The sequence below is a fragment of the Patiria miniata genome, unplaced genomic scaffold (genome assembly GCF_015706575.1).
Source record: "Patiria miniata isolate m_02_andy unplaced genomic scaffold, ASM1570657v1 HiC_scaffold_2, whole genome shotgun sequence".
NCBI classification, from domain to species: domain Eukaryota; kingdom Metazoa; phylum Echinodermata; class Asteroidea; order Valvatida; family Asterinidae; genus Patiria; species Patiria miniata.
Genome location: NW_024037058.1, coordinates 13,243,744 through 13,270,976, shown reverse-complemented (window position 1 = coordinate 13,270,976; position 27,233 = coordinate 13,243,744). Strand labels below are relative to the sequence as shown.

General features: G+C 40.8%; 2 protein-coding genes across 2 annotated transcripts; one reads left to right on the top strand and one right to left on the bottom strand.

Annotated features, from left to right (window-relative positions):
- Positions 1 to 2,300: 2,300 nt before the first annotated feature.
- Positions 2,301 to 8,403, top strand: LOC119726568. The gene is made up of 4 exons (XM_038198305.1): positions 2,301 to 2,587; positions 4,287 to 4,948; positions 6,520 to 6,733; positions 7,496 to 8,403. The coding sequence occupies exons 2-4, from the start codon at positions 4,379 to 4,381 to the stop codon at positions 7,639 to 7,641; spliced, it is 930 nt and encodes a 309-aa protein (XP_038054233.1). The 5' UTR covers positions 2,301 to 2,587; positions 4,287 to 4,378; the 3' UTR covers positions 7,642 to 8,403.
- Positions 8,404 to 14,451: 6,048 nt separating this feature from the next.
- Positions 14,452 to 26,033, bottom strand: LOC119726567 (insulin-like growth factor-binding protein complex acid labile subunit). The gene is made up of 2 exons (XM_038198304.1): positions 25,969 to 26,033; positions 14,452 to 17,235 (listed from the first exon to the last, which is right to left on the bottom strand). Exon 2 carries the CDS (start codon positions 17,227 to 17,229, stop codon positions 15,433 to 15,435), a length of 1,797 nt encoding a protein of 598 aa, XP_038054232.1. The 5' UTR covers positions 17,230 to 17,235; positions 25,969 to 26,033; the 3' UTR covers positions 14,452 to 15,432.
- Between the last annotated feature and the right edge of the window lie 1,200 nt (positions 26,034 to 27,233).

Below are 27,233 nucleotides of genomic sequence, written 5' to 3'. Positions count from 1 at the left end.
GGTGAAAGTTAGTATGTTTGTCCTTAGTTTTTGGGTGTGGCACACTGAAATATAAATTCCTGAATTGCCAATTCCACCCATATGATCCTTGGAAAGATTGGTCTAAAACATCGGCCCACAGTAACACTAAGTTTTAAATTTTTGAATAAGGACCGTACTAGTTGCTGCATTATATTAATGTCGATCAGTCTGTAAATAATCTTCTCGTAGAGTGTTTGAAGACCAAAAGAGTGCAGATCTTGTGTAAAATGGAAATAATGATTCCATCACGGAATGGGCACACTAACAAGATTGTCTCTGTATTATTAAACCCACAGTTTTAAACAGCTTTTGGATAGATGTTAAAAAGTGGCCCCCCCCCCTCCTATTTTCAAGTTTCACGCCGAAATATGTACATGTAGTATGGTTTTCAAATTGTGAATTATCAAGCAATACAAACATTATTCACTTTTGGATGAGACATCGAACAGCAAAAAGTTGCCGTGAAATCGAATTGTGGTCATGGAATATGATATGTGCGGGTGTACGGAACATAAGATTGTAAGATGATCTTGTCCTGTGGCCATATCGATGTGGTGAACAGTTAGAAAAGGCATGATGAAAATAACTTGGGAAGAATTAGTTTGTTAATATACCGGTAAAATACATGAATAATCCTGTTTTGAAATGTGTTAATGTTCGTGAGAGCTAGTGTATACGTGCACTATTATGTTCCCGGGGAGAAGAGAACTAAGGTGCATATTGTAATGGCTCTCGTTTTCGGATAGAATAGGTATATCCCAGCTATTTTAAAAGATTTTTCATTCAAAATCACCAAAACGCTGTCACTCAATTTCACCCACGAACAATTTCACACGCTTTTAATTAACAAAACCAATTTTAGCCATTTACCATCGATTTTAAAGTTTGGTTACCCTCTTTAGTCACCGGGTCGAGAATATTCGTCATTGCAGATTTATTCGTCTAAATAAGCTGTTGCCGAATTGCCTTATTCAGAGATCGAATTCGTCTAATATAAATCAATTAAACAAATTTGATTTCTGAATTATAAAGTTTGGCGTAGACGAGACGAAATCGAATACTCCGAGACGAAAACGTATCATCATTGTCTTAAGTTGAATTTACTTGAACTGAATTGAAATTGTCTGACAAAAGACGAAATTAAACATTTGAAGTGCACAAAATCGATGTTGATGGACGAATTGTATTATTAGAAACGGTAGATTCGAATGATAAACGTTTTTATATAGCCGGGAAAACCTACAATAAGAGAGTAAAGTTGACCGTTACTTAAAGCGCGCCCAGACAATGTTGGAGTGAGATAAGGAAGAATGTATAGGCCTAAATCGTAATTGGAGGGCCGGGGAAGAAACGTCCGAAGTTTCAGATGGAGAGAACTGGTTTTAGCAATATAATACAGGGTTCGACTTTAGCGGTAGCCCGGCTAGCCAAATAGTAAAAACAACGGCGGGCAAGTCGAACTTTATATATTCCTTATAAGTAGCCCGGCTGGCAAGTCAAAAATTATTAGACTACGGCAAAGATGAAAGGACAGGAAGAAATTAATCATTAAATTCAGAGAGCAAGCTTGTATCAATTTGTGTCTAATTTTATTAACTTTTTTCGGGGTTAACTTTTAATTATTAGATCTGTTTATCAAAAGCACTGACAAGATTGCCTCACAGGATAGACGTTTTAGATGTATGCACATTGTTGTTTATGAGACACTTTATAAAAGGGAAACATGCGGGTTAGTGAATTAGCCCGCGGGTTAGTGTATAAGAGTCCGTTTCAGAAGCCGGCTGGCTTGTGGAAAAAAGTTAAGGTCGAACCCTGCTGTAAAGTTATATTATCGTCATTTCACGTCAGTTTATCAATTACGATAACTCCAACACATTTTAGTTCAGTGTACAGTGCGAAACAGTTTCGTCTTGCAAACAGGGGAAAAGGGTTTCCCTTTATACATATTGACTTGCCATAATTATGTTCCAGACGATTTCAATCAACATGTATTTTCCTGTGCAGGTGCAATTCTTGCACTAGCTCTTTGTATGAGACTGAGACTCAATTATCATGGTTTCCCACATATCAGATTATGCTTTATAACAACCCATGTATGTAAATACCCTATGTGAACGACATAGTACACGCCCCCGCCTAATCTCCTGAACAAAGTGCACTGTGCATGTGACATCATGTGTACGTACATAATATGCATGAGGGTCCGACCACGTACGGCTAGGGTTTGTTATTATTTACCCCGTTTCTAAGGGCCGGGGGTCGTCGCTACGGCAGTCGGGCTTTTTGTGTTCACTTACAATCAATGGCCTTGTACAATATACAGAGTTGTACGGGTAAATCAGTGTCAGTGCCATGTGTTTATACTTGTAAAATATCCCAAGCGTGCCTTGTAATCATATCTGTTGTTAACGTACACAATTTTCGTGCACCTTTGGGATTTTAACTGGTACATTTTTCGTGTGCTCCGGAGTCTATAGAGAAAAAAGCGAATTACACCTGCTAATTTAGACTTCTTGACTGGACGTCGCCGTACTGGGTGTGAAGTAAACCTGCCCGTATCCATCAGGTAAGTTACTATTACTACATTGAGAAATTATTCCCCTTGACTCGTACATGCACGAACCCTTATTCCGAAATTTATGATGACTGTTTTAACAGTCATCATAAATTTAAAACAGTATAGTAGGATACTGGTCTAGCACTTTTTCTGTAAGAATTATGCTTCCACTGGTAGCTAATAAGCTGCATAGGTCCTGATAATTGACATGCGGTCATGACCGTGGGCCCTCGGTTGTAAAATGATACACGGAATAGCGCGGTTCCGGATTTTGGGTGCAGGTTTATAGGCCTATACATATGCATAGGGGCAAAGAGGGAATTGGGGAAAACCGTTGCCTGTATTATGTAGAGATAAAAATGAACGATTGTTTTTTTCAAAAATAAGAGAACTTCTGAGGAGTTTTTTTTTCTTAGCACGTCAGAGGTTATTAGTCTAAGTATCACCCGTTGTCCACGGAGCCAAGTCTCATAATAACGTCTGATATGTTTAGACATGCAGATATATGCAAGCCACACGCCAGCCAATCGGAGTCGACTTTACTACATCGTGACGTCATTTAATTCCCAAATCAGCACTAAATGGTTCTTACCCGTTTTTGCCATGTGTTAGTGCTTCATGTTGTAAGCTAACAGGCGAACTGAATTCTATCGACTATATCAACTGTATCCTGTTTCGGGGACTTGCTTTCTAGCTTTAATACAGAAAGTGTGGGTTAGCCGTGCACCACCAACACTTTGGTGAAACAAATATGATGATGAGCAATATTCCACACGACAGTTGGTGGCTGAGAAAAACCTACTTTTTGAAAGAATTTGCCATTCAATGTCGACAGTTGAAACTTGGGCAAGATGTTGAGCAGCAAATTGGCAGTTTAACATCAATCTCTTGAATTCGTTTTTTTTTAATCTCATTGGGGTCGACAAGAAGCGAAAGTAGCCTAAGGGTCCAATTGGCGTTTCTGAGAGGCACTCCATATACATGTACATGTATGGCTGTAATTAGGGGGAGGGCGTGGTGGGGGACCCCGCCCCCCTCCCTGTACCGATGTTTATATACCGTTGGTGGCGGGGCAGAAGACTTGCCGTCTGCAACCAACGTGTGCATTATTTTTACCTAGATTTATAATGAATGCACATACTGGACACCTTTGCCTAGATACTTGCGATACAAAGCCCATGATTGCCGTCTAACTCGGCATAACACCTATAAAAGGTGCATTGCTTATAGTTCTGGAAGGCCTATGTGGGCGCTGCCTCTTTACTTCCGTGACATGCAAACTACAATCCCGGCCAAAATGGTTGGGACATTTAGAAATAATCTTGGCCTCCCAAGGTCACCAACTCCGATCCCCCGCTTCCCCAGTCATTAATGTTGTTCTCTCCAGCTGATGGAGCACACATCGCACAATGAGAGACAACCTTGAGCAGGGGGCCGGGGGGTTGGGGCCCAGCGAGATGTGGCCGGGATTGTAGGTCTCCAAGATCACATCATTCAGCCAAATCTACGTATACATGCATCAGATCTAACCACCTCATCTTTCTCACAAGTTTTATGATCACTGTAGAAATTGACATTCTGCGAAAAGTGTTGAGAACACTGAAAACATACGAAGGCTCTCGTGAGAAAAGTACGGTTTCACATTTATAGATTGTTGGAAAACATTCGCTCATCGTTTCCTTAAGATCAACCTCAATTTTCTTCTCAGGTTCGAATGGTATACTGGTGGTAAAGGAGGAAATTTTCACAGTTTATTAATATACAACTCATAATACGAAACCGTCCCGCCAAATATTTGCCATGGCCAAGAAGGATCCCTCAGCAACCCTCAGGTACATCGAAGAAGTCAACGGCCAACTCAGCGAGGAAATTCGCCAGTTGCGTCAGGGTGACTATACCAAGCTGTTCAAGCAGAGCCGGAGCTTTATCGACGGCCTGCAGCGATCGCCCAAGGGCCGGACGACCACATACGGTCCGTCGGTCACGACTATCGGCAGTGTACGAGACTGCTACGAGGACTCCAAGAGACTGGACAAGGACCGGCCCACGCACTTCACCACCGTGATCGGCCACTTCCTGGCCCTGGTGGACGCGCTCCGGACCTTAGCACAACGGGTCCGGGAGTGGATCGGGGACCCCATCGGGGAGCTCACCGTCCACGACCGGCAGAGGGAGACGGCAAGGAAGATCAAGTCGGAGATCGAGTTCTGGGAGATGTTTCTTGGTGAGCACAACGACTTCACGGACCTGCACAAGCACAAGACGCTGGAAGAGTTCCGGGGGTTGAACACTGGGGAGGTTCCGCTGTGGGGTGCCGTGGTCAACCTCGTGCCAGTCCTACTCAAAACAGCGGACGGCATCGCCGATCTGGTGAGTTATTATCCACTTTAATACATGTACAGCTATTCGTTCTTCCCTTGAACAATGTCCACATAGAGAGCAGCGGCTATTGACTTGTTATTGTTTAAAACACCAAAATCACAATTGTAGGGTTACCAGTTGAGCGTAAGTGGTCATGACTTTGCCCATTTTTGTGTAGTTATTCGTTTCTTGCACGATGAAGAATCATGACCTTTACCGTTTTTACTTACCGCGCTATATAGAAATTGATGAAACATCGAAGCGCATTGACACATCGTCCACAATTCTGTTTCATTTTAGATACTTTTTTCTTGTGGACTAAGTCAAAACATGCAACCATAATGATATGTCATGTTTTCCTTTGCGGCTGCAAAAAGGTGGTTGCAAAATGTCACTGGGCTTATCTTTGTTCAAGACGAAGTATTTTTGGGGATGATCGTGGTTGGTATAGCCTAGAGATTCCAAGACAGCACTTTCCTGTTTGCCTTGTTTTACTCTGCGAATAATAGCAGAAATCAAGGTGCAAATATGCAAATAGCTATAAATTTTTAGATATAACCCCAACGCAAATTCCATCTCATGAGTATAAGTTAATATAGATTTCAATAATCGATACATGCAAGCCAGACATACATGCGTACGTGTAGTGAAACGAACAGGCCCACTCCGCAGAACTTTCCTTTGTTAGGAACTAGCCAACCACATCAGGTAACCAGGTACCGGGTTTTGTTAGAATACTTGATCAGTTTAGGGGGCATAGCCTGAGGTTCTATGCACATCCCGTAGTCCAAACAGGTTGCTGCCGTTGGAAGGCACACTGCTAGCGAGAATTTCCTTCGATTTCTCATCCTAGATTTCGCGAAGATAGCAGGTAGGTCTGTAAGTAATTATTTTTGGTGGAAAATCGTCTCAAAAAAATGTTCACACAGCAAAAACCAGAACACGAGTACAGACGTAGAACAAAATGTTTTAGTCCATTTATGCCTATTCCTTACTCAAGGTTATATGTACATGTAGTTCAAAGCTGCAAGGTGCACGGATGATTTACATTTTGTGCATGCTATAACCCAAGATTCAGCGAAGGCATTAAGCATAATTTGGGTACAGAATGTAATCTATATGTCCAAATTTACTTCAAGAACCGTTTTTTTTTTAAACTGAATTGGACCGGTGAGCATCATCGTTGTACCAAATGGAAAGATGTGCGGAGACTTGGCCTATGCCTCGGTTGGGGAAGCTGCCGGTCATACAACGATTTTGTGTGTTATGTGGTTATTTCCCCAAGCCAGTATCAGCATCTCACCAGTTGGATGTTAGATAGACACTGTCGATGTGATCATGTTGTGCTCAATGAAATAGCCATACCAAATGGTGATTATTATAGGGATCAAGTCAACAACATGTTTTTCAAGCTGCTACGTCTAGTCTCTACGTAGTTCCCAAGGTGAAACAACCAGGCCTTGCTAAGTTCTATACCTGAATGACAAAATGTCCGAGATCTCACAGATAATATTGTACCGATTCATTAATAGGAAATAAATATCGATGTATGTATGTATTGTTTTCAACTATCTTCGCAGTCGGCCAAGTGGTGCTCCACAACACACCGTTTAGGCATGGGCATCTATGAGCAGCGACCATCGTCAGGAGCACAGGCGGGTAGTCGCCCGGAGTCCCGTACCCGGGGCGGTTCGGCTACGGGTGGCCAGAGACCGGCCTCACGCAGCGCCGGAGCCAAGAAAACGCCCGAGAGATCAGGCACTGGCGGCGGGTCAAACCAGAGGAAGACATACGGTATGTTAATCTTTAGCTATGAACGTATACTTAGAGAGGGAAAATGGAACAACCTTTCGTTTTTGCTTTCGTTCATGTGGCAACATGAAAGCTCCTTTTGCCCCCACCCACCACACACAGGCCAACGAAAATGCCCAATTACAGATGTACCGGTATTGTGTTCTAGTCGAGTGCTTCTCACAACTCACGCGCGTGCACTGTAAAAAGGTTGGATAAAAACACTGTTGGGCAAAGTAGTTTACCAAGCATTGGTATGAAATAACCTCATATTTGGTTGAATTGGGTAAAACTATCAAACTTTTGGGAAAGAATTTGCCCAAGAGTGTAGGCAGTTGATAATTCGACCATCGTTGGTCGAATTATCAACCCATTTCGCCCAACTTTTTTACAATGTGTCAAGTCAAAAATAATATCAAGACACGTCCCAATCGTATTGTGAACATATGACTTAAAAGACTTGAAACAATACGAAAAGATGTCCAACCATTAATGCACGGGGACTTTATCATCATGACTTCACACTTTTCCAGGGCATGCACTGATTCCCTCGCAAGAGGACCGTTTTTTTAAGCCATGCGTAACTGAACATACACTTCCCACACACTTGGATCCATCAGTCTTGCTGAATAATTTGTCCAGGCTTGGTTCTCCTTTAACTTTGAAGAACAACGTTTGTTGTAATTTAAAAGTTTGTTGCGCGTATACACGTGTATTTTGCTGTTCAAAAATTGCAACCATGTTTTTTTGTCTCTCTCAATGTAGCCGACAAGATGGACGAGAAGTACAAGGGACGCATCTCTCTGCTAGAGCGCCCTCCATGGAAACCCGCATCCCAGATACCCCACAACCTGTATCCCCAGTTGCATATCCACCTGGGTGATCCAACCAACAACGTGCCTTACAATTAACATTGCCGATTCCATATGTACCATTTAAATGCTTTTTGCTGAATAGTAATGTACAAGTGCATGTACCGTCCTGTTTATCTGACAATTATGTGAAATAGGCCTATGGTTATTCCTTCGACTTGATCTTAATAACGCAAATCTTTTCAGACATAGCAATACCTTATTTCCATTTCTCAAACACCTTATCATATTCGGCGCCGATAAATTTCACTTCTGGCCTAATATTTCCATTCATTGTGGAACAGGGCTAAATAGGTCAAACAAAATTGACTTGCAATCATGTGAGGGATTTATAAATAATTCGAATGCAGAGCATCATTCATTTTGTGTGGCATAATACACACACTGCATTTTATTTAAATTAGACGAATCCGTCTTGATTTGACGTTTGCAATGAAACGATTCTACAAACAGCTTTTTAATCAGTTTGTAACTATATACGAGCCATTACAGATTAGGAATTAAAACTGAACGATTATGTTACAGGTATATGGGATCTTTTGCATGTATATAAAAACTGTAGCAGAAGTAAATTAGGGAGATTATTAATGAGCCGACAACATAGTAATGTTGGGAAAAGATGATCAGATGACCAGCATTTATAGACTAATTAAAATGTGTACACGTGCATATATTATTTAGAGTGATAAGAAATGTATATTGCCCATAATTATATATGGCCTTAGTGCTGTATTTTCGTATGTCTGTAACTCTTCGAAATAGGCCAACATGTAATAAAGGATCACATTAAAATAACGTGAATTTTTGGTTTCATTGTTTCCCTTTTAAGTTCAAGATTAGGTGGTTTTTCAGTTTTGCACGAGGGCAAAATGCATGTAGCATGATAAAATTAGCTTTGAGGTGGACGGTCGTAAAGTGAGACACATTCACCTAGTGGAAGTGTTGGATGTTATAATTAATTGGAAGTGTGGGATGTATAATATATATTCATATACTGGAAACCATTCGCTCTTTTCACACTTCCGCCATGGGCATGCAGAGCCTCGATCTGGCAACTTTACACAATAAATGTAGCCGGTTCAGTGATTCCCGTGTCGGGGTTAAGATCACTGAATCGGCTATTTGTATTGTGTAAGGTTGCCAGATTGAGGCTGTGCATGCCCAAAAGGTGGAGCGTGACAAGAGCGATCGAGATTCGCTCTGTACGCTCCGCCATTGGGCATGCAGAGCATCGTGCGCCGACTTCTGTCCATTCGCGATGTAAACAAAGTTATTGTAAATACGAAATCTCAAGATATGAGATATGATGATCAACATGTCACCTTTCATTTTCTTTTCCATTTTGGATGAATTGACCGATGACAATTTCGAGAAATTCTCACCCAAAGAGGACGCCCCCTAAAACGACTGAAGTTTCCCACTTGAAAGGTAGCCATCTTGAAAACGGATTCATCCACAACATGGCTAAATAGCGCCACTTTCGGGCCCGATTGCATCCAAAATGCTCTGAATTGGAAGCCTCAAGTCCGGGCCAGAGGTGTATTACCATTTCTCTTCAATTTCCGTGGAAGAATGAATTGAGTATAATTAACGGAAATTGCATTTTTAGGACACTGCGTATGCTATCGTCATATTTTTTCCCCCAAGAGGGCGCACTATATATACACTGCTAACCTCGCGCCGACAAGCACTCCTGTCTATTCGCGATGTGAACAAAGTTATTGTATGGACGAAATCTCAAGATATACACTTTGCAATAAAATTAAATCTCGTCCAATGTTTTGCCATGATACTTGACGAAAAAATCTTTACTTTCATGTACAGGAACCGTCAAAGAATGACATAAATCTAATTTAAGGAAATTGCATTGTGACGACACTCCGTATTTAAATTCTCACAAATTTCTTCCAAAAGAGGGCGCGCTACATAACTACTGCTCATCAGCGCATCAGCGTGCCGACTTCTGTGGGTGCGTCCAAGTATTAAAATTCCCATAGACACCAGTGCTAAATACCCACACTTCAAATTTCGTTAAAAAAAATACCCAGAACTCTCAAAGGTATTTAGGCTGCAGAGAAAACTGGTGATTAACATTTCATCTTTCTTTTTCTTTTCCATTTTTGGTGGGTTGACCGATGACTTTTTGAGAAATTTTCGCGGCCTAAAAGAAGACGACGAGCGATGTTCCCAAAGTGGAAAAGTAGCCACCTTGAAAACGGATGCGATCCACAACATGGCTAAATAGCACCACTATCGGGCCCGATTACATCTAAAATGCTCTGAATTGGAAGCCCCAAGTCCGGGCCAGAGGTGTGTTGCCATATTTTCAATTTCCTAAATTCCATGGCTCTCAGAACTCTCTAGTTTATAGCATTTATAGTAGCGCCCTTCATGGCGGCACAATGGAAGCTGTTTGCGCGACGTTAAAAAGGAGCACTCGTTAACAAAAGTCGCTCGTGGAAAAATGACTATCAAATTTCCGGGGGGGGGGGCCATTGGGGAGGCCACGATTTTTTAAGTGGCGTCGCCAGACTCTTTAATTGTGGTGGGGGAAATTGCAATGGGGGGGGGGGGGAGGACATATTTTGGGGCGCAGTAAAAAAAAAAAAAAAAAGCCGTACGCGCACGTGCCCACTGCCGATGGTCCGGAAATAAGCCACTAAAGCAACTTAGAAGTGTAGTCGCTTTCACGAATGAGAAATGTATCAAACAGCAGAATGGTGTATAACATGTGCCATGTACAAAGACGTTAGATGCACTATCTACGGCTGTATAAGTGCATGTGTGGCTTGTTTTGTCTTAAGTACCAATGTTTATAATGCTTTCATAATGCTTTCATCCGTCCAAAATGTGTCCACATTTTACGGATCTTAATGAAAAAATAAACATAATTAATCTATATGTTGATAAAGTGCTGGGAGAAAATTGGTGGTGGGCGGGGATGGGCCGAGGGAAAACTGGGCGGGGGGGGGGGGGGCAAATGCACCCCCGGCTACCCCGCTGCCGATAGTTGGGCATCCTCATTACTAGCGAAATATTTGGATACTACGAGCGCAGTATTACGCGCCGGTTTGCTGTAGGCAGATTATATTTGACTCACACAGGTTCGGCTGCCAGTTTGCCCAACTGAAGGCATCTATCATGCAGGTGCATGCCGAGGGTTTCTTAATTGCATGGAGATTGCAGTATTTGGTACAGTGCATGGATAAGGCTGCAAGGAAGGTATTAATAAGGACCATTTGATTATGATGCGCATATGGGATACGCATGCGGCCCGGGAAAAACTGGCCTACTGGATCAATGTGCTCATTTCATCAGGCCCACATAATATCTACAATGTACATCTCAATATTTTGATATTAGAGATGCTCAGCTACCGATAATGTGGCCGACAATATAACGACGCAAAATGGTGAGTGGACAGGCGACTTTTCCGAGCGCTTACGCCTCCCGTACCGTCGCATCATTACTTATGGTCCCGATTATTATTAGCCAAACAATTTCAATCGCATCGCTCAAAAGTAACACGTAGTCTGCAGCTTTCAGCCGCTCCTCTAAAAAAAAAACCCGGTTTTTAAACTGATGAAGACCGGACATAAAACCATAACAGTTTTTGGCAGATTAGGCTAACGGCTTAAAAATTAAAACTTGTAAAACAACGAAAAGAACCAAGCAGAAAAACAAACAACACAAAGACATAGAGATTGCTAGAATTATACATTAGACAAGTAAAGCATAATAAAGCTACATATATTAACAAAACACACGACACACTTTGCTTTCGCGGGCTTTTATTCAGAGTCAGATCAAATGAAAATGCTTCAGGCCTTTAATACATTATATGTATATAAATAAAATAAATTTAAATGAACATTTTGTACACTTCAATTTGCTGCGAAATTGCCAGTATACAGTTTTTATCAATATGTCCTTGGCCGGTTCGGCTCTGACTTTATCTGCGTCCATGCCCCTGGCCGGTCACAACGTACGTGTTTAATACCCATTTATTCCCATTCATAAATACCTTTCGGTCAAAGAGTCTAAACAAATATAAACATAAAATATTTCAACGATTTTGTTCAATAATTTTTCTTCAGGTTGTGTGACACACCCGTCAGGCCATAATTGTGCATGGTATGTGCCTCGCGCGCGTAGTGCTAAAAATCTCCTTTTATAGAAGTTGGCTCGCGCGCGGCGCGTCCTGCGCGATGTGGCGCACGACGCAGCGGTGCTTTACCGGCGGTTTAAACCGCCCACGTGGCGGGCTCTCGACCAACAGGAATGGGTTAAATGTCACAGGTATTTCGGAATATTTTTTTTTTCGAAACCTTTGTCTTTTGCTTCGGCTTCGACTTCTGAATCACTGAGAGCCAAACTAAACAAAAATATTCCAACTTTTGGCTTCATATCAACCGATTGAATGTTCCTGCAGGCACGAAAATGTCGCTGGAGTTCCCGAAGTAGGGGGGCTAATACACAGCGTGTCTCAATAAACATTGTACATGAAGAAGTCGTTGATTTGCTCAAAAGGTGGTCACTAGCTTATCACATTTTATAATATTTTAAAGCCATGATCGTGTTTATAATTAGTGAAGATATCAAAAACATTCATCAATGCAAACCAGAGATGTCGTTGATTTTGTAAGGCTATATTATATTCCTCCTGTACAATTAGTGTGGAAATTACATTGTGCAGGTCGAAATATACATAGCCTTACCAAATCAAAGATATCTCCGGTTTGCATGGTTGGATTTTCTTGATTTTTTTCCCACCAATTATGAACAAGACCATAGGCTTAAAAATGCTATAAAATTTGCTTAGCTAGTCCGACCAACTTTTGAGAAAATCAGCGAGTTCTTCATGCACAATGTTTATTGGGACACTGCAAAGTGAGTCGTTTCGAAAACGCTCTATATGCGTTAATACGTAGTCTGGTAAAAGCACCTTTCCAAAAAGAAAGGAGTAAAGCACATAATCCGTAACACCTGTATCACACTCGCTTACCTAAGGCAAAACGTATTTATAATTACTCAAGTCGACCAGGAACAGTTTCGAACGACTGCAACATTCAATCTCTTTATTTATCTCGCATGAAACTCCGCTGTTGATTCAAACGTCGACCTCAATAAATCTATTCAATACAATCCGATGTAGAGGATACTTAGTCCGGTGCGACTCCGAAACACAAGTCTGAGAAGGTTGTAGCATAATCACTGAGCTGTGGGATTAGATTTCCTGCACAGCTCATGCTTCCTGATGGAATATTTATGGAGACTCCGGACTGAAATAAATAATTTTTCGAGGAGAGCTTAAATTTATTAAGAAAAGTCGATGGGGGGGGGGGGGGAATGGTTTTGTTACCTAGGTTGTTGCTATGCATTGGGAGTGTGGGGGAGGGGGAGATATCAAATCTTCAAACCGTCATCACATATGCTAACTATACTGTTTACGACTGTGCTCAATCCGATATTTTACATTGATGTGGCGTCGTAAACCCATTAAGGACGATGCCAACACTTTGTTTCAAGCTGGATCATGTTTTCCTTTTAAAATGCAATAGGTCCTACATTTTATACACATCTCACTCATCGGCCTTCATATTTTCTGTATTTAGAAAATATTTATTTCCATAATACTCATATAAATGCAATACCTTAAATACCGTCCATTAGCTGTCAAAATCTTTGGTTCTTTCAGTATGCATTATATCCCATGCTGATTGAAGCTTGCGAGCCTTAATGTCAGAAGCACGCTCTCGACTTCCAAAAATACTTCACCTTTTTCACAAGTAAATTCACAGAGTGCCTCGATCTTGGTTTTGGCGTATGGTTGAATGGTGCATTATTCTAATTAAATGTAAGTGCCGGGTTTTGTGCGCTTTTGTGTACATTAGAAGGATTAACCATGGTATGCATTACAGTGCCGTCTAAACATACTTAGCTAATGACTCTGTTTTAGTCGACATTAATCGGATTGGATAAACGTGCCACGTGACTTACAGGCGCCATTTTGTTTCCTCAATATTTTATAACGCGTTGTATCTTTCCATCCATACATTAACATATAATTTGCCACATTCCTCCCGTTTTCGGGGCTACCAACCCTTAACATTAAAAGAAACAATCTTTAGAAACAAATTCGTCTCAATTTTTTTGTTTAAAACAGATTCAGTTTATATATGGATAACGATTAAACTTGGAGGCCATTGGAATAAGCTTCATGAATGGGACTTGGTGTGCTCCTTCTAGTGTGTATTTTCTTGTAAACACAGCGCTTAAGTTATACGTTGTTCAGTCTTCTACACTTTGTGTACTTACTCGCGTCTTTGAATGACATTACCGTGAGAGTCGTAGACTGAGTTTGTGAAAACAGATTTTGTTTCTCAAATCCTGAACAAAGAATTTATCTGACGTGCAGCAATCAAACGACCTTTATATTTTCATGTAATATGTGTACTAATATTGAATTCATTTTTGTGTTCTGTGCATGATATTGATGTCGCAAGCGTGACTAAGAGCAGAATCGTATAAAAAGTAAAAGCAGTCTCGTTGGAGGACAATATTTACATAGATTTAAATTAAAACTGTTTAAAATTGAATAGGGGAACAAATTGTTTTAAGAGTGATCATTCATGCAATATGGAACAAGGAGTGATTTCCCTATAATGCACCCTTCTTTCCAATGGCACCCATTCCGGATAGGGTGACGCAAGAGAAGTATCTTAAACTGAGGACCAAACGTATAATTTGTACTTTAAAGATCAGTCATATTTCAGTGGCAAAATTCGACTAATTTGAATAATATATTTTTGAAACAATCTACAGCATCAAAAAAATTATTAAGGGGAATTTCAGCCGTAAAAAAAATAAATAAAAGTGAATAAGCTCTGCTAAAAAAAACCAGAAGGAAAACAAAAGCCGTCTGGAGCATCTGGCACAAGCCCATTTTGATGACGTCAATGTACAGCTTTACAATCAAACGACTGTTTTGTAATAAACTTTTACATGCGTATAGGCCTATAGTGAAAGCATTTCACACAGTTCGATTTACCATAGAGGCGCAGATTTCACAAAGACCTTCCCTCTGGCAGAATCAATAAAATGTTTCGAATCTTGAGAATTCAGCGACAAAAGAAGCATCCACGCATTGTTTATTTATAATGCTGCGGAAAAGCAATACAGGCCAAGCAGCTTTGATTTTTGTGGGAGTGCTAGTGCCGTACCGTGGGGTAAGCAAACTGGTCTTTTCTGTTTGCTGCCTCATTGACGCAATTTACACAGTGGCTTTTAGCAGAGGGGCGGGGCAGCTTTTTAACCTTTTTCTACGGTTGAAACTCCCCTTATTGAATTTTGATGTATGTTGTAGATTGTTGCAAATAATATATTATCTTTATAACTAGTCAATGTCTTCCACAGTAATGTGACTGATCTTTTAAAACTTAATCCTGGCCCTGATGATCCTATGGGGTGGCACATAGGCCTTTCGATTACTGCAATACATTACAAAGGGCGTCAACATGCGGTTGACACCGAGGGGCCATTCTCATTTTCGTGGTGGCCATTTCACTTGCTTTTATAACACTCCCTCCTCCCCAAAATTAACAGTTTTACAGTCCTTTCTCTCAGCAAACTGAAAGCCGTTACAAGTTTGTCGCAAAGTGCAAAGTGTACTACTTGTACCATTTGCACTCTGTGGGTTTGGCAGGGCTTTCTCCACCAACGATAACTTTTCTTTGCTGTGAAACGTCCAATGTTTAGTAACTACATGTGATCAGTAATGACAATACACTGGAAAAGATCCAAGGACATGTACATACAGGTGGATGATTACTACGACAATGACTTGGCAGTTTCGGCACCCGTCCTTTCCAACTCCCTGACCTTGCAGTACAGTTTAGCCACATAGCACAGCGTGCTAGAGGCGATGATGGCAAAGGAGATACCCACGATGATCTCGATCGCCAAGGGTGACACGTAACTCGTACAAATCAACCTGAAGATTTCTGTCTCCTTGATCCGGAAGAGGGAGAAGTTCGCGAAGGACGTTGGCGAGGCGCAGGTGATGCCCATGTAGGAGTTTACTCCTTCGACGTCCGTGTAGAGCATCCATGTGTGCCGCTTGCTGTCCGGAAACATTGCCTCTCGGATCCATCGCATCCGGCAGTCGCAGTGCCAAGGATTGTTGTTGAGTTTTACGGCCACAAGGTTGGGCAGATTAAAGGTCTCCTCTGCAACCGTCTGGATACGGTTGCCGTCCAGGAAGAGACCCCTGAGGTTATCAGACCCCCGAAAGGCTCCCGGTGAAATATACTCGATTAAGTTGCCGGTCAGGGCTAAGTTCGTCAGGCTGGACATGTTGCAGAACTGATTGGACACCCGCGTCAGGCGGTTCATCCGAAGGTCCAGGATGTACAGGTTTTTGAGCGGTCTCAGAATGGTTCTAGTCAGTCTCTCGATTCTGTTCCCCATTAGATATAAGTATGGAAGGTGTTCCAAGCCAATGAAGCTCCCGTTGTTGAGTCTACGGATTTTGTTACTGCTGAGGTCCAGGGTCTCAAGGTAAGAACCAAGGAAGGCTCCTGGTTGCAGTTCCTGGAGATGATTAAATGAAAGGTCCAAGGTCCAGATGCTAGTGGAATTGTAAAAGGCTCCTTGTTTCAGCGCGTTGATTGCGTTGTTATTCAGTATAAGTGTTTCCAGTTCGCTGAGCATGCTGAAACATGCCTGCGGAATGTCTGTAAAAGAGTTCAGACTGAGGTCTAGGTGTTTCAGGGATGGAAATACCAAAAAGTCTTCACAAGGGATATCAAGCATGTCGTTTCCACTGACAACTAAGCGCTCCACGTTCTGCAAGTACACATCGGTGCCGACGGTCGTCAGCAGATTAGCGGCAGCTGTGTGATTCCCCTCCTCCACGGCGAACCCAAGCTCCAGCACCCAAGCGTTTGGCACACTATTCAGCCAGCCGCTCGACACCACCTGAATGCGATTGTGCGTCAGGTGCAGCTCTTCCAACTTGGACAGGTTTCCAAATATGGCACCGGAGAGGGAACGTATGGAATTGTTAGAGAGATAGAGGATGGCCAACTTTTTCAAATGGCTGAAGACTCCGGAGGGTAGGGAACTGATGAAGTTATTGTCGAGATCCAGGATCTCTAGCTGAGTCAAATTGGCAAAGTCGTCCGAATGGAGGGATCGAATGTTATTGTAGGGCATGATGAGTTCTTTGATTGAAATTCCTGCCGAGACAGCCGTAGGGATCTCGTTCAAGTAGTTGAAGCTCAGGTTAAGCCGCTTCAGCTTGGGCGTATTTCTCAGAGCGTCGTCCGCAATGCTGTGGATGTTGCCGTCCGCTAAATTTAATTTCCTCAAGGTGCGGATCGGGTAGAGAGATATCCTTTGCAAGTTGGTGAAGCTTTGCCCCTGGAGGTCGAGTGTTTTGGTATTGATGGGAAGATTCGGGGGAACCTCGGCAAATAAGTTTTCCTTACAAGTTACGGTCTTCGTCCTCCTGTCACAGCGGCAGTAATCCGGGCAGCGGTAGTGCAGGAACCCAACAGCTGTTATCAGATGTATCATCAACAGGGCGAGGAACGTCTCCCTTCGGATTCGCAAGGAAGGTTCCATTTTAACCTGAAGTATAAAACCACAAAAAAAACCAGAAGAATATGAATCAAATGACAACACTGTTCTGCTCAGACAATGCGGTGTAGGAAATTTAAGACGCGGCAACGTTCTTACACTACACTCAATGTGTAGAGCTTATTATGGAAGGTGTTTCGATGAACTTGTATTATTGAAACAATCTACAAAAATAGCATGCCACTACCTAGTATTTAAAAACACCTGGATTTCTTTTCCTGTAGATCTAAACTGTTCTTACAGTGCTTCTGAACTGCAGTGCTTACGAACAAAATTAATATTAATGCTTGCCGTCTACGCATCGGGCATTTCAGTTCTGGCCACTTCTGGCCGCTGCGGGCACTGAAAGCTAAACATTACATGCGTTCTGTCAAGGGGTGGGGAGGGTTGGGCAAAGCGTATAACACTGTGAGTGTATTATGTGGGTGAACAGTTGAACATGTTTCCTAGTCTGGTTCCCAGACCAAAAGATTCTGACTATTCCTGATGAATCTTAGGTCAGGCAGCCTCCGTGGCTAAAAATAAACATGACGACATTGATAGCCCTTTTTCAAAGCTCAGCTTCGTTTCCGATTTCGCTTTATCACTTTTAGCTTTTAATGTTCTGATCAAATTTGTAAATAAATCACTTGCTTCGTAATAATTATCATATTATGATAATACAGTTTGATGTTTCTGTAAGATAACAATGACTAATGTTGATCTGGAATCTTCAAATTTAGGCACCCAATTAGCAATCGTTAGGAAAATCTCGGTAACGGTCGTCAAATTTAAAATTGTACATGACGCAGCAAAAAGTTCGCCCATACGATCCGAGTATATTTGATGCACAAAATCGTCGTGAATTTCAAGTTTTCTCAATGAAAGCAATGAATATTAATTATCAACTCATTTAGAAAAAAATTAATAAGCAATTAGCGGTTAATTAAACCTATATTATACTCGGAAAAGCTCGGGCACTATCCGATTGTCGACGAAACGAATTCGGCAAACTTCGGAAATTTTCGGAAAAAGGAGCAATTCCTCCGTTTTAGTCACGTGACGTAAATTGTAATACAATGTATTACCGGAGGTTACCGGACCTAAGATTCATCAGGAATAGTCAGAATCTGTTGGTCTGGGAACCAGACTACATGTTTCCATCAACAAGCCTTTTAAAATATCCGACGAAATCGTTATCGTTATTCTTACAGTCATGCACACTGCTATTATGATGAAAAAAAATCCATACGCCCTAAGGGGTTATATTTAATTCGGTTAATATGATAACATGTTACATATTGCGCAAATTCAAATCAGCGTTGGTTTTGCGCCATTCTATATGCAACGTTGCAGCAAAGCTCCGTCACTGCAAACAAAGCTCCAGCAACCCAAGCGTTTGGCACACTATTCAGCCAGCTCGACACCACCTGAATGCGATGTGCGTCAGGTGCAGCTCTTCCAACTTGGACAGGTTAAATATGGCACGGAGAGTATGTAATGTTAGAGAGATACCAATTTTTCAAATGCTGAAGACTCATACTGAATGAAGTTGTCGAGATCCAGGATCTCTAGCTGAGTCAAATTGGCAAAGTCGTCCGAATGTTATTGTCGACGAAACGAATTCGGCAAACTTCGGAAATTTTCGGAAAAAGGAGCAATTCCTCCCGTTTTAGTCACGTGACGTAAATTGTAATACAATGTATTACCGGAGGTTACCGGACCTAAGATTCATCAGGAATAGTCAGAATCTGTTGGTCTGGGAACCAGACTACATGTTTCCATCAACAAGCCTTTTAAAATATCCGACGAAATCGTTATCGTTATTCTTACAGTCATGCACACTGCTATTATGATGAAAAAAAATCCATACGCCCTAAGGGGTTATATTTAATTCGGTTAATATGATAACATGTTACATATTGCGCAAATTCAAATCAGCGTTGGTTTTGCGCCATTCTATATGCAACGTTGCAGCAAAGCTCCGTCACTGCAAACAAAGGGCCAGCCGCTGTGTATAGGCTATTCTCTGAACAGGCTATTACCAAATCCGGCTGACATTTCATACTCGTTCAATATTGGCAGAAACAAGCATAATCACCGAGCAAACACGCAAGCGGGAAAACAACCGCACGCACATCGATCAAAACACCGCTGGCGTTGGGGTGTCGAGGTAGTTTCAGTAGCTTTTTGTATTTAACAGCCGCTGAACTCAGTCGCTCAAGCGTACATGTCGAGGTTGTTTTTCTTAAATAGTGAGGAAAATTGCAACGTCAGGGGACGGATCGATGCAAGAAGAGTAATATTTGACCATGACCAAGCCAGCCTCGCGTTTTAAAAAAAAAAATCAAGGTAAAAAGAATGGATGACTTAAAATAAATCGATTCAAATCAGTTAAAAATCAACCTTTTCAGTTGACAGGCAACTGGCTTTTGTGATTTGTATCTCTTGTTGGGATTGCTCAGGTCTCAGTGCACAATGCTGAGTTCACAATGTGTTGAGGATGAGAGATCGTGACTGTAAGTGCCATTAGAGACCAGACCTGAGTCCACATGGCATTTGGAGAATAGACTGCAAATCATGCAAGAATGTATCTAAAGTTGTCAGATACGTTTTGGTTTTGTTTTCAAGCTGGCAAAAATATGCAGATGGATTCGACGTCAATTTATATTAATTAACAATGTTATTTAGATTGTTATTCAATTTTCCTTCGTTAAAGGTTGATGCCAGCCAAGAAGGACGACTAACGTTCAGAGAAAAAAAAAAGAAAATGAAGACGGTGTATGGAAAGGTTTTCGAGTCTCCTGGAACTCACACATATAGGAATCTCATTGCCACAACACGGGTTAGATTCGTGTAGAGTCCCTTGGCTTAGTCTTGGCCTGGGAGTAAGATCCTTATCGGGAAGACGTCAAAGAAAGAATGATGGCAAGATTACCTGGCAATGCATTTGTGAACCCCTGGCTACAGAGTGCAAGCAGGGCAGGGTAGAATACAAATAGAGAACTGCACTTAAAAAGAGTGATCGTTGACTTATTTCCCGACGAATACATCAGAGACCCTTCCAGCAGGGATCCAAAGGTTTTATGCGAACTCAAGCAGGAGAGCACAGAAAGGTGAAAGTTTAAATCGAAAAAAAGAGCCCCTCTATCAAGTACCATTAACAGACATTTCAGAAAAATAAGGTGAGGGTTACTTTTTTGGATGATGTATTGCTTTGTATGTGGATATCGTCTCCAGAACGCTAAAAATGTCACTAACATTTGGTTATTTTATTCGGCGACCCTTTCATCATTATTTTAAATAGCTATGAATATGAAATTATTTTTTTAGTACAAAAAGTTTAATTTTCCTTTGAGCGCAATGTGTCAAAGAACAGCCAAACATCATGAGGCAATACATTAATTTGTTTGTACATATATGCGTTGAAAAAAAGACGTACAACCCCTCTAACGCATATGCACCAATACAAAACAGAACTGTGAGAGACAATATGGATTTTTTTTTGGGGGGGGGGAGGTTACACCTGACACCGTACTTCAAAACAAATCACCCAATTTATCGACAGATAACGGGAAAGTAACTGTTACAATATCGCGCCGGAATGGAAAACACATCTGCAGCCTGAGCCTAGCCGTAGACATTTGTCTTCTTTTGCAACCTAAAATAGTCAATAACCATAACACGCATGCGTCAAACATATCACATGGTTGAAATAATAATATGATATATACGTGTGATTTGGGATGACTTTATACGGTTAGTTTCCAGGCAAAAATTTGAAGTGACTCCGTAGTGCAGGTGTTCATTCCCGGCAACTCAAATTTTCATTTTTCCTAAAACTATTATTTTTTTCCCCCACATAATTTGGAATCATGTCCAACTTTTCAATGAAATTTATTTCACTTTTTATATATCCGATTCATGGCTCTGAAGGAGCATGCACACTATATGATCAGTGACTATACTTAACTGTGGATAAAGTAATTGCCAACCGTACGCAGGGGAGCTGTTGTTGCTGATGACGAATGAGAGGGAATCGATGCCGTGCTCTACCGCCCCCCCCCCCCCCCCCCCCCCCCCCCCCCCACGGGAAGAGGTTCTCTCGGGTTGTCACGCACCGAGAATATACGACGAACAGATATATCTTGATTGTTGTGTCATCGAACGCGATGATGGCGATGAAGCGATGTTGACGAGCAGAGAATGGCGAACTGGCAATTCACGCGAACGCCGGGACACCGGCTGGACGGCCGTTACGTGGTGGAGTTGACTTTGACCACGGACCATTTGTAAATAGTCCGTGCTTTGACACAACGTTATGCAGCGTGCCCTTTTCAGAGGACATACAGTGAGTTTTGTCCCAAAATGTATTTTCGGTTAATATCCGTCCAAATGAAAATAAATGGGCAATATATTCGTTGTGGAAAGAGCACTTTGTTTTATATCTCCATGGTATATGACTCTGCTATCAGTTTAGATATACACTCAACAATTTAGGAACTTTTTATAAGATTACTTAAACATTTAAATTCAGTTCATTAGAAATGTTTGTGAATACAGTTTGCTAATTGACTGACAAGAACACCAATATAAAAGCAACAAAGAACACCAAAATAAAAAGTGATCACAGACGTACATGACATGACATCAAAGTACTCTCATGAGTGCGGAAAAATTTCATTAGCACAAATCCCCAAAAGTTCTGAAACAATCTCAGAAATGGAAAGAGTAAAGTCAAATGTCTGATATTACATTGTCCCTTTAAGAAGACCGATTGAAGCCAATGGTAAAATGGCGAAATCTAGGAATTTGTTGGAGGTATCTTTAACACACAAATTAGCAAGCTTGATTTCTAAATTAAAGTTAGGAAGCCAGTTTCTAAAACTCAAAAAGTAATCCCTCATCCCCGAAAAAAACAAGTAGTTCCATTACAGCAAATCACACGTTTTTGTTATACCAAAAAATAAAGTAAAACAAAAAATAGCTATAACATTCATGGAACAGTCGTAAAGCCCTAAACAGACGGTTGTGCTCAGTTCGTCAAAGTACTGCAACAAAAAAAAACACCATATTTTTGTTGCTTGGACCGATGTGGCATGTTTAATATAAAGCAATCCGAGGCTCTGTCCTCTGGGATATGAATAATGTAACCATTATGTAATTATTCTCCTTTCATTCGAAAGGTTTGATTTGGAATTTGCAGGGCACGGTAAAAACAACACCACTCTGTATTTGCACAACGATATGAGTGCATTTTGAATGCGTCATTCCCAAGAAATTCGAGTAAAACCAAATTTGCGTTGGTGTAAAAGACATTACGCCGTCCGTAGGGATTACAAATGAACAAGAGTACTGGTCATTCATCGCCTCGGTTTGTACGTACATGTAATGCTATATGAAGTCAAACTCAAATTGCATTTCAAAAAAGGGTGAACTCAAAACAGAAGAAGAAAAACCAACGTGCGATTGCCAAAGAAACATTTACGGCTGTCTCGCATGTAATAAAAGTTCATTGGTGTCATTGCATTCTGTTTTTTTGTTTTGTAAGTTTTTCTTTTTGTCCTCAACTTTTTGTCTATACATCTCCCGATAATCGAATCTGGAAAATATCGTCTTGTTTTACAAATCCGATTTAACAGGTTCTGGAGATTCTACTTTCCCTGGATATTTGGAGAAAACAAATGCCTGCCCTGAACCAATAGGAGACAGAATGGCATTGTAAATTGTAACAATGCATGACCGGGGATTCGTAAACGAATTTAAATAATAAAAATGTGTTTGAAATTAATATAAATCATATAGATGTACATGTAACACGAAATTTAAAGAAAATATATGCACGCTGACGTTGACAAATGCAACAGTATACTCGTCAACAAGCCATTATGTCATTATTGATCTGTTTGTTTCGGAGTGAATGTGACACCTCGCTCAATAAGAACGATTTCCAGCAATACAATGAATTAACATAACGTGAGTGACGCACTGAAAGCGTTTTAAACGACTGCATCGTATGCTTATATATTGACCGGTGTATTATTATTATATCCATTACAAGTTTTTGTCTACATTGTTTAATTTATGTGCAGTATTCCGTCGCACAAAATGTTGGCCTCAGCATCGACAAACAACTCAACAACCTCACAAATATTTGAGCTAGAATTGTACTGTGATCATCCATGCAGAAGCTTGGTAATTCGCTTATCGATTAGCAAGGACAAAACACATGTTCCTATTTACGATTTATAATTGCATAAGCGTGGCTGTCCCACTTGACCGAGAGTCCTAAGCAAAACAGTAGACCAATTAGGTCTCAGAGCCCGAGTAATATTTGTGAGATGCATTAATTAATGAATACTAAATAATGAAATTGAACACGATCGAAACTCATCTTGTTATAGAGGTTTTGGATTTTAGCCACCGCCATTAGTAACTGTAGGAAGCAATTTCGGCATAATGTGCCAACTATCAATTGTTACCAATATTTATAGGAACTGAACATTTAAAGACAGTTACGAGTGTTTGATGAGTGAATCGGGACCAGGGTGGTACTTCATTTAACCGGGGTTGGGTTTTTGTATATCAAGTTGATTAGGCATTCTTTGATGGAATATCTTGCTTGGAAGGCAATGCTATCAGAACCGAGTTTTCAAAGGTGCAACATTATTATTAAGCCAGTGTGAAACTAAACTGACAAAACCAAACAATTAAAAACAGACGTTAAAAGCACTGCAATGGCATAACAAGGAGCACGAACGATTCGTTAGAGTATTGAATTCCTTGGTAGTTAATTGAGTTGAATAGTGATGAGTTACTAAACGCTTCGGTAAGTGGACGGGGAAGTGACAGCTGTCATTTGACGGGTATGCAGTTTTTATTTACTTTATTACTGTACTATATTAGATACTTGTGGACAGTCTCCCATTCATTGGTGTCTGTTTGTTTAATAGTCCAAGACACCTACGATTGTCTTTTGTCGGTTCGGTCTAGGATCCCAGTTGTACAATTGGTGACAGCCCGATTGTCCGAAGGTTCGTTTTAGTCCGAAGGCTCGTTATTCCGAAGTTTCAATAGTCCGAAGGGCCCATTTGTCAAAAAATGGAATAAGCTTAAACAATCCGAAGGCTCTCTAGTCCGAATTGACAGCATTGAACATTATTGCCAATTCGGACTATCGAACCTTGTGTGTTTTCGGAGTAATGAACCTTCGGACTACATGTAGGCCATATTAAACTTTATTTTCGTTTCGGACTATTGAAGGCGGACTAATTCACCTTATTCTAAATTCAGAATACCGAACCTTTTGTTTATCGAATCTTCGAACTAACGAACCTTCTGACTATCGCATCAAATGTTCGGATTAACGAACCATATTTCATTTTCGATCTAATAAACCCCGAGTACGGGAAATTTGTGCGTTCAGATCGACCATTGTACCTTCGGATCAATATCCTTTGGACTATCGAACCATCGGACTATCGGGTGGCCCCCGTATAATTTACCAATGGGTAGTAACCTACAGGGAAAACTCGGCGAGTTTATTGTTTTTCTTAAAACTATAAAACAAAGAATGTTTTGATCAAATGCCAAATGCTCCATGATTATGGCTTATAAGTATAGACCATGCATGATGCATTCCTATATACCATGAAGGTGCATCAAGGTTGCAGCCTACTTTGTGAAAGAGAAGATGTACTATATTTTTCACCATGAAAATGGCAAGCATATAAATTGGATCAAGTTGTGCATCCACAGAATCATATTCACCAAACAAGCACTATTTAACACATAATATACACCATAAAAACAGGACTAAGATTCTATTGCACCTTTCTTAATAGTCAAACTGGTCGGGAATTTGCCATGCACGACTGACCTACATGCAGCCGAAAGGCAATATTGTGCGAGAAAAATTCCAGCAACTGAAATTTTGACAAGATCCGCACCCAAGATTTGGAATCGGCGGTTTTCATGAAAAGGGCACCTAGAATTGATTAAGTATTTTGCTTAAGGTGTCGTCCGGATGAAAGGTGGTGCCCTACAAAATGAGGCCTGCCGTGGGGATATTACTCTCTGGGTAAATCGGGTTTACAGGCTCCTTAAATAACAACATCTCCATACAGATATAACGGCTGAAGGTGTTGGGTGCAGCGTAAGGGCACAATTGAGCCAGAAATTTAATAACGTGCGAAATATTAAGAGAACTTGCGGTGCAGTGCACGCGCCAAAGATCACGCATTGCATGCTTCGAGGACTGCATGTTGAACCAATATCACACGCACTCGAAAAGTACGTATGTAAACATACACAAAAATACAAACAAACAAAAAACACGACAAAACACAAACCAAACCAGCTTCACAAGAGATTCTTTGGTGTAATTTAATATTGCATTCTTCTGCCATGGAATGAATAAAATACGTGCAGAAAAAATGTAAAAAGAAAACCTGAATAATTCGAAAATTTCACTTCTAGGTCAGAAAATCGAAATGTTCAAATTTATGGATATATTAATTTAATGGTTGATCGTACTTACATAAGCCGTATGCGGCTCTCAAATTATCTTCCACGGAACTGAAGCTTATCTCACATAACTTTTTAGTAACCGATAAACGGGAATATTATACAGTCTCAACGGTCTTCTGAGTGATACTCTATGTCCCGAAATCTTTCATATTCGTCAAATTGAACTATATCTATAAAAAAACAAAGCAATACAAGCTTATGACATTCAAAACTTACCTCTTAATCGAGTACCTATAATTCCCCACATGGAGTACTAACTGTTCTTTCAATGTGTGCTATCTCTGTCCAGTCATCTTGTCCTCATGATGCATGCCTGGCTGCATTTCCTTGACGATGTCTGACAGCACACTGCCATCCTGTAGAGAAAAAAAGATCGTGGTGATTTATGTTCCCTCTATAAACACTGTACCAAACGTACACGAGAGCCGAAAGTACTGACAAGCGCATCCGCTCCTTCTATAGTCTACAGGCGCACGGTATAAACGTGTATTTTCATGTCCAGTATTGAGGGTCCTTTATCTTGCCCATTCGCGAATCGGTTGAGTGGAATGAATGACACAACAGCTGGAGGACAAATTCTGGAGGACAAATGCAGTGATGAAATTAAATTTGAGAGAACTGGGAAGCAATTAAAACTGATTTTAATTTTCTAGGTCGAACGGAGGATTAATTAAATTGAAACAGCAGGGTGCAATTAAATGTGGGGCCTATCGGATTGTGTATAACAGAGATGTTTATGGGAAAAACGTTGGAAGTTAATTTTTAAGGAGGGGGTTTGAAAGAAATTTTCTGTGTCTGTGATATGGGTGGCGATGAGAGATGTGATTTTATGATGATATTGAAAATTGGAAAAAGGGTCACGCTGACGAAGATGATGACAATGAGGCATTGGGTCTGATGTCGCCAGGTCGCCAGTAACAATATACCTTCCTCCATTAAAAGTATTTTTTCTCGGAATCTCGAAATTCATTCTTACTTTACTCGTCAAGCCTCTAATTTTCACATTCCATACACCCGTACTTCTTTTGCCCATAAAACGGTTAAACACGAGGGACCCATGCTTTGGAATTCAGTTCCTGATAAACTTAAAGCCTCTAAAAACATTTCGACCTTTAAACGTATTTACAAATCTATATTGTTAGAAGCTTATAGCTGAATCTCTGCAATGCAATTGTTCATTTAAATCCAGTTAGCGAGCCTACATTGTATATAGCCCATGCCCTTAGGTACTTGTCTGTTTTTGTTTGTTCACATCTGTAAGTTAACTTAGCTTCTGTAAGCAACATGTGCACTGAGCCCTGTTGGTATTTTTGTCTCCCAATCTCATGCCCTCTCTTTTATCTTCTTTCTGTAGGCTCAATGCACGTGTTTGCTTTATATAGGGACCATTGCTTACAAGCTTTGCTTCTTAATGGATCCCTCTGCAGTATCACTTGTTCGTTAATTGCATCTTTATATATCCATTTATTTATTTATTTATT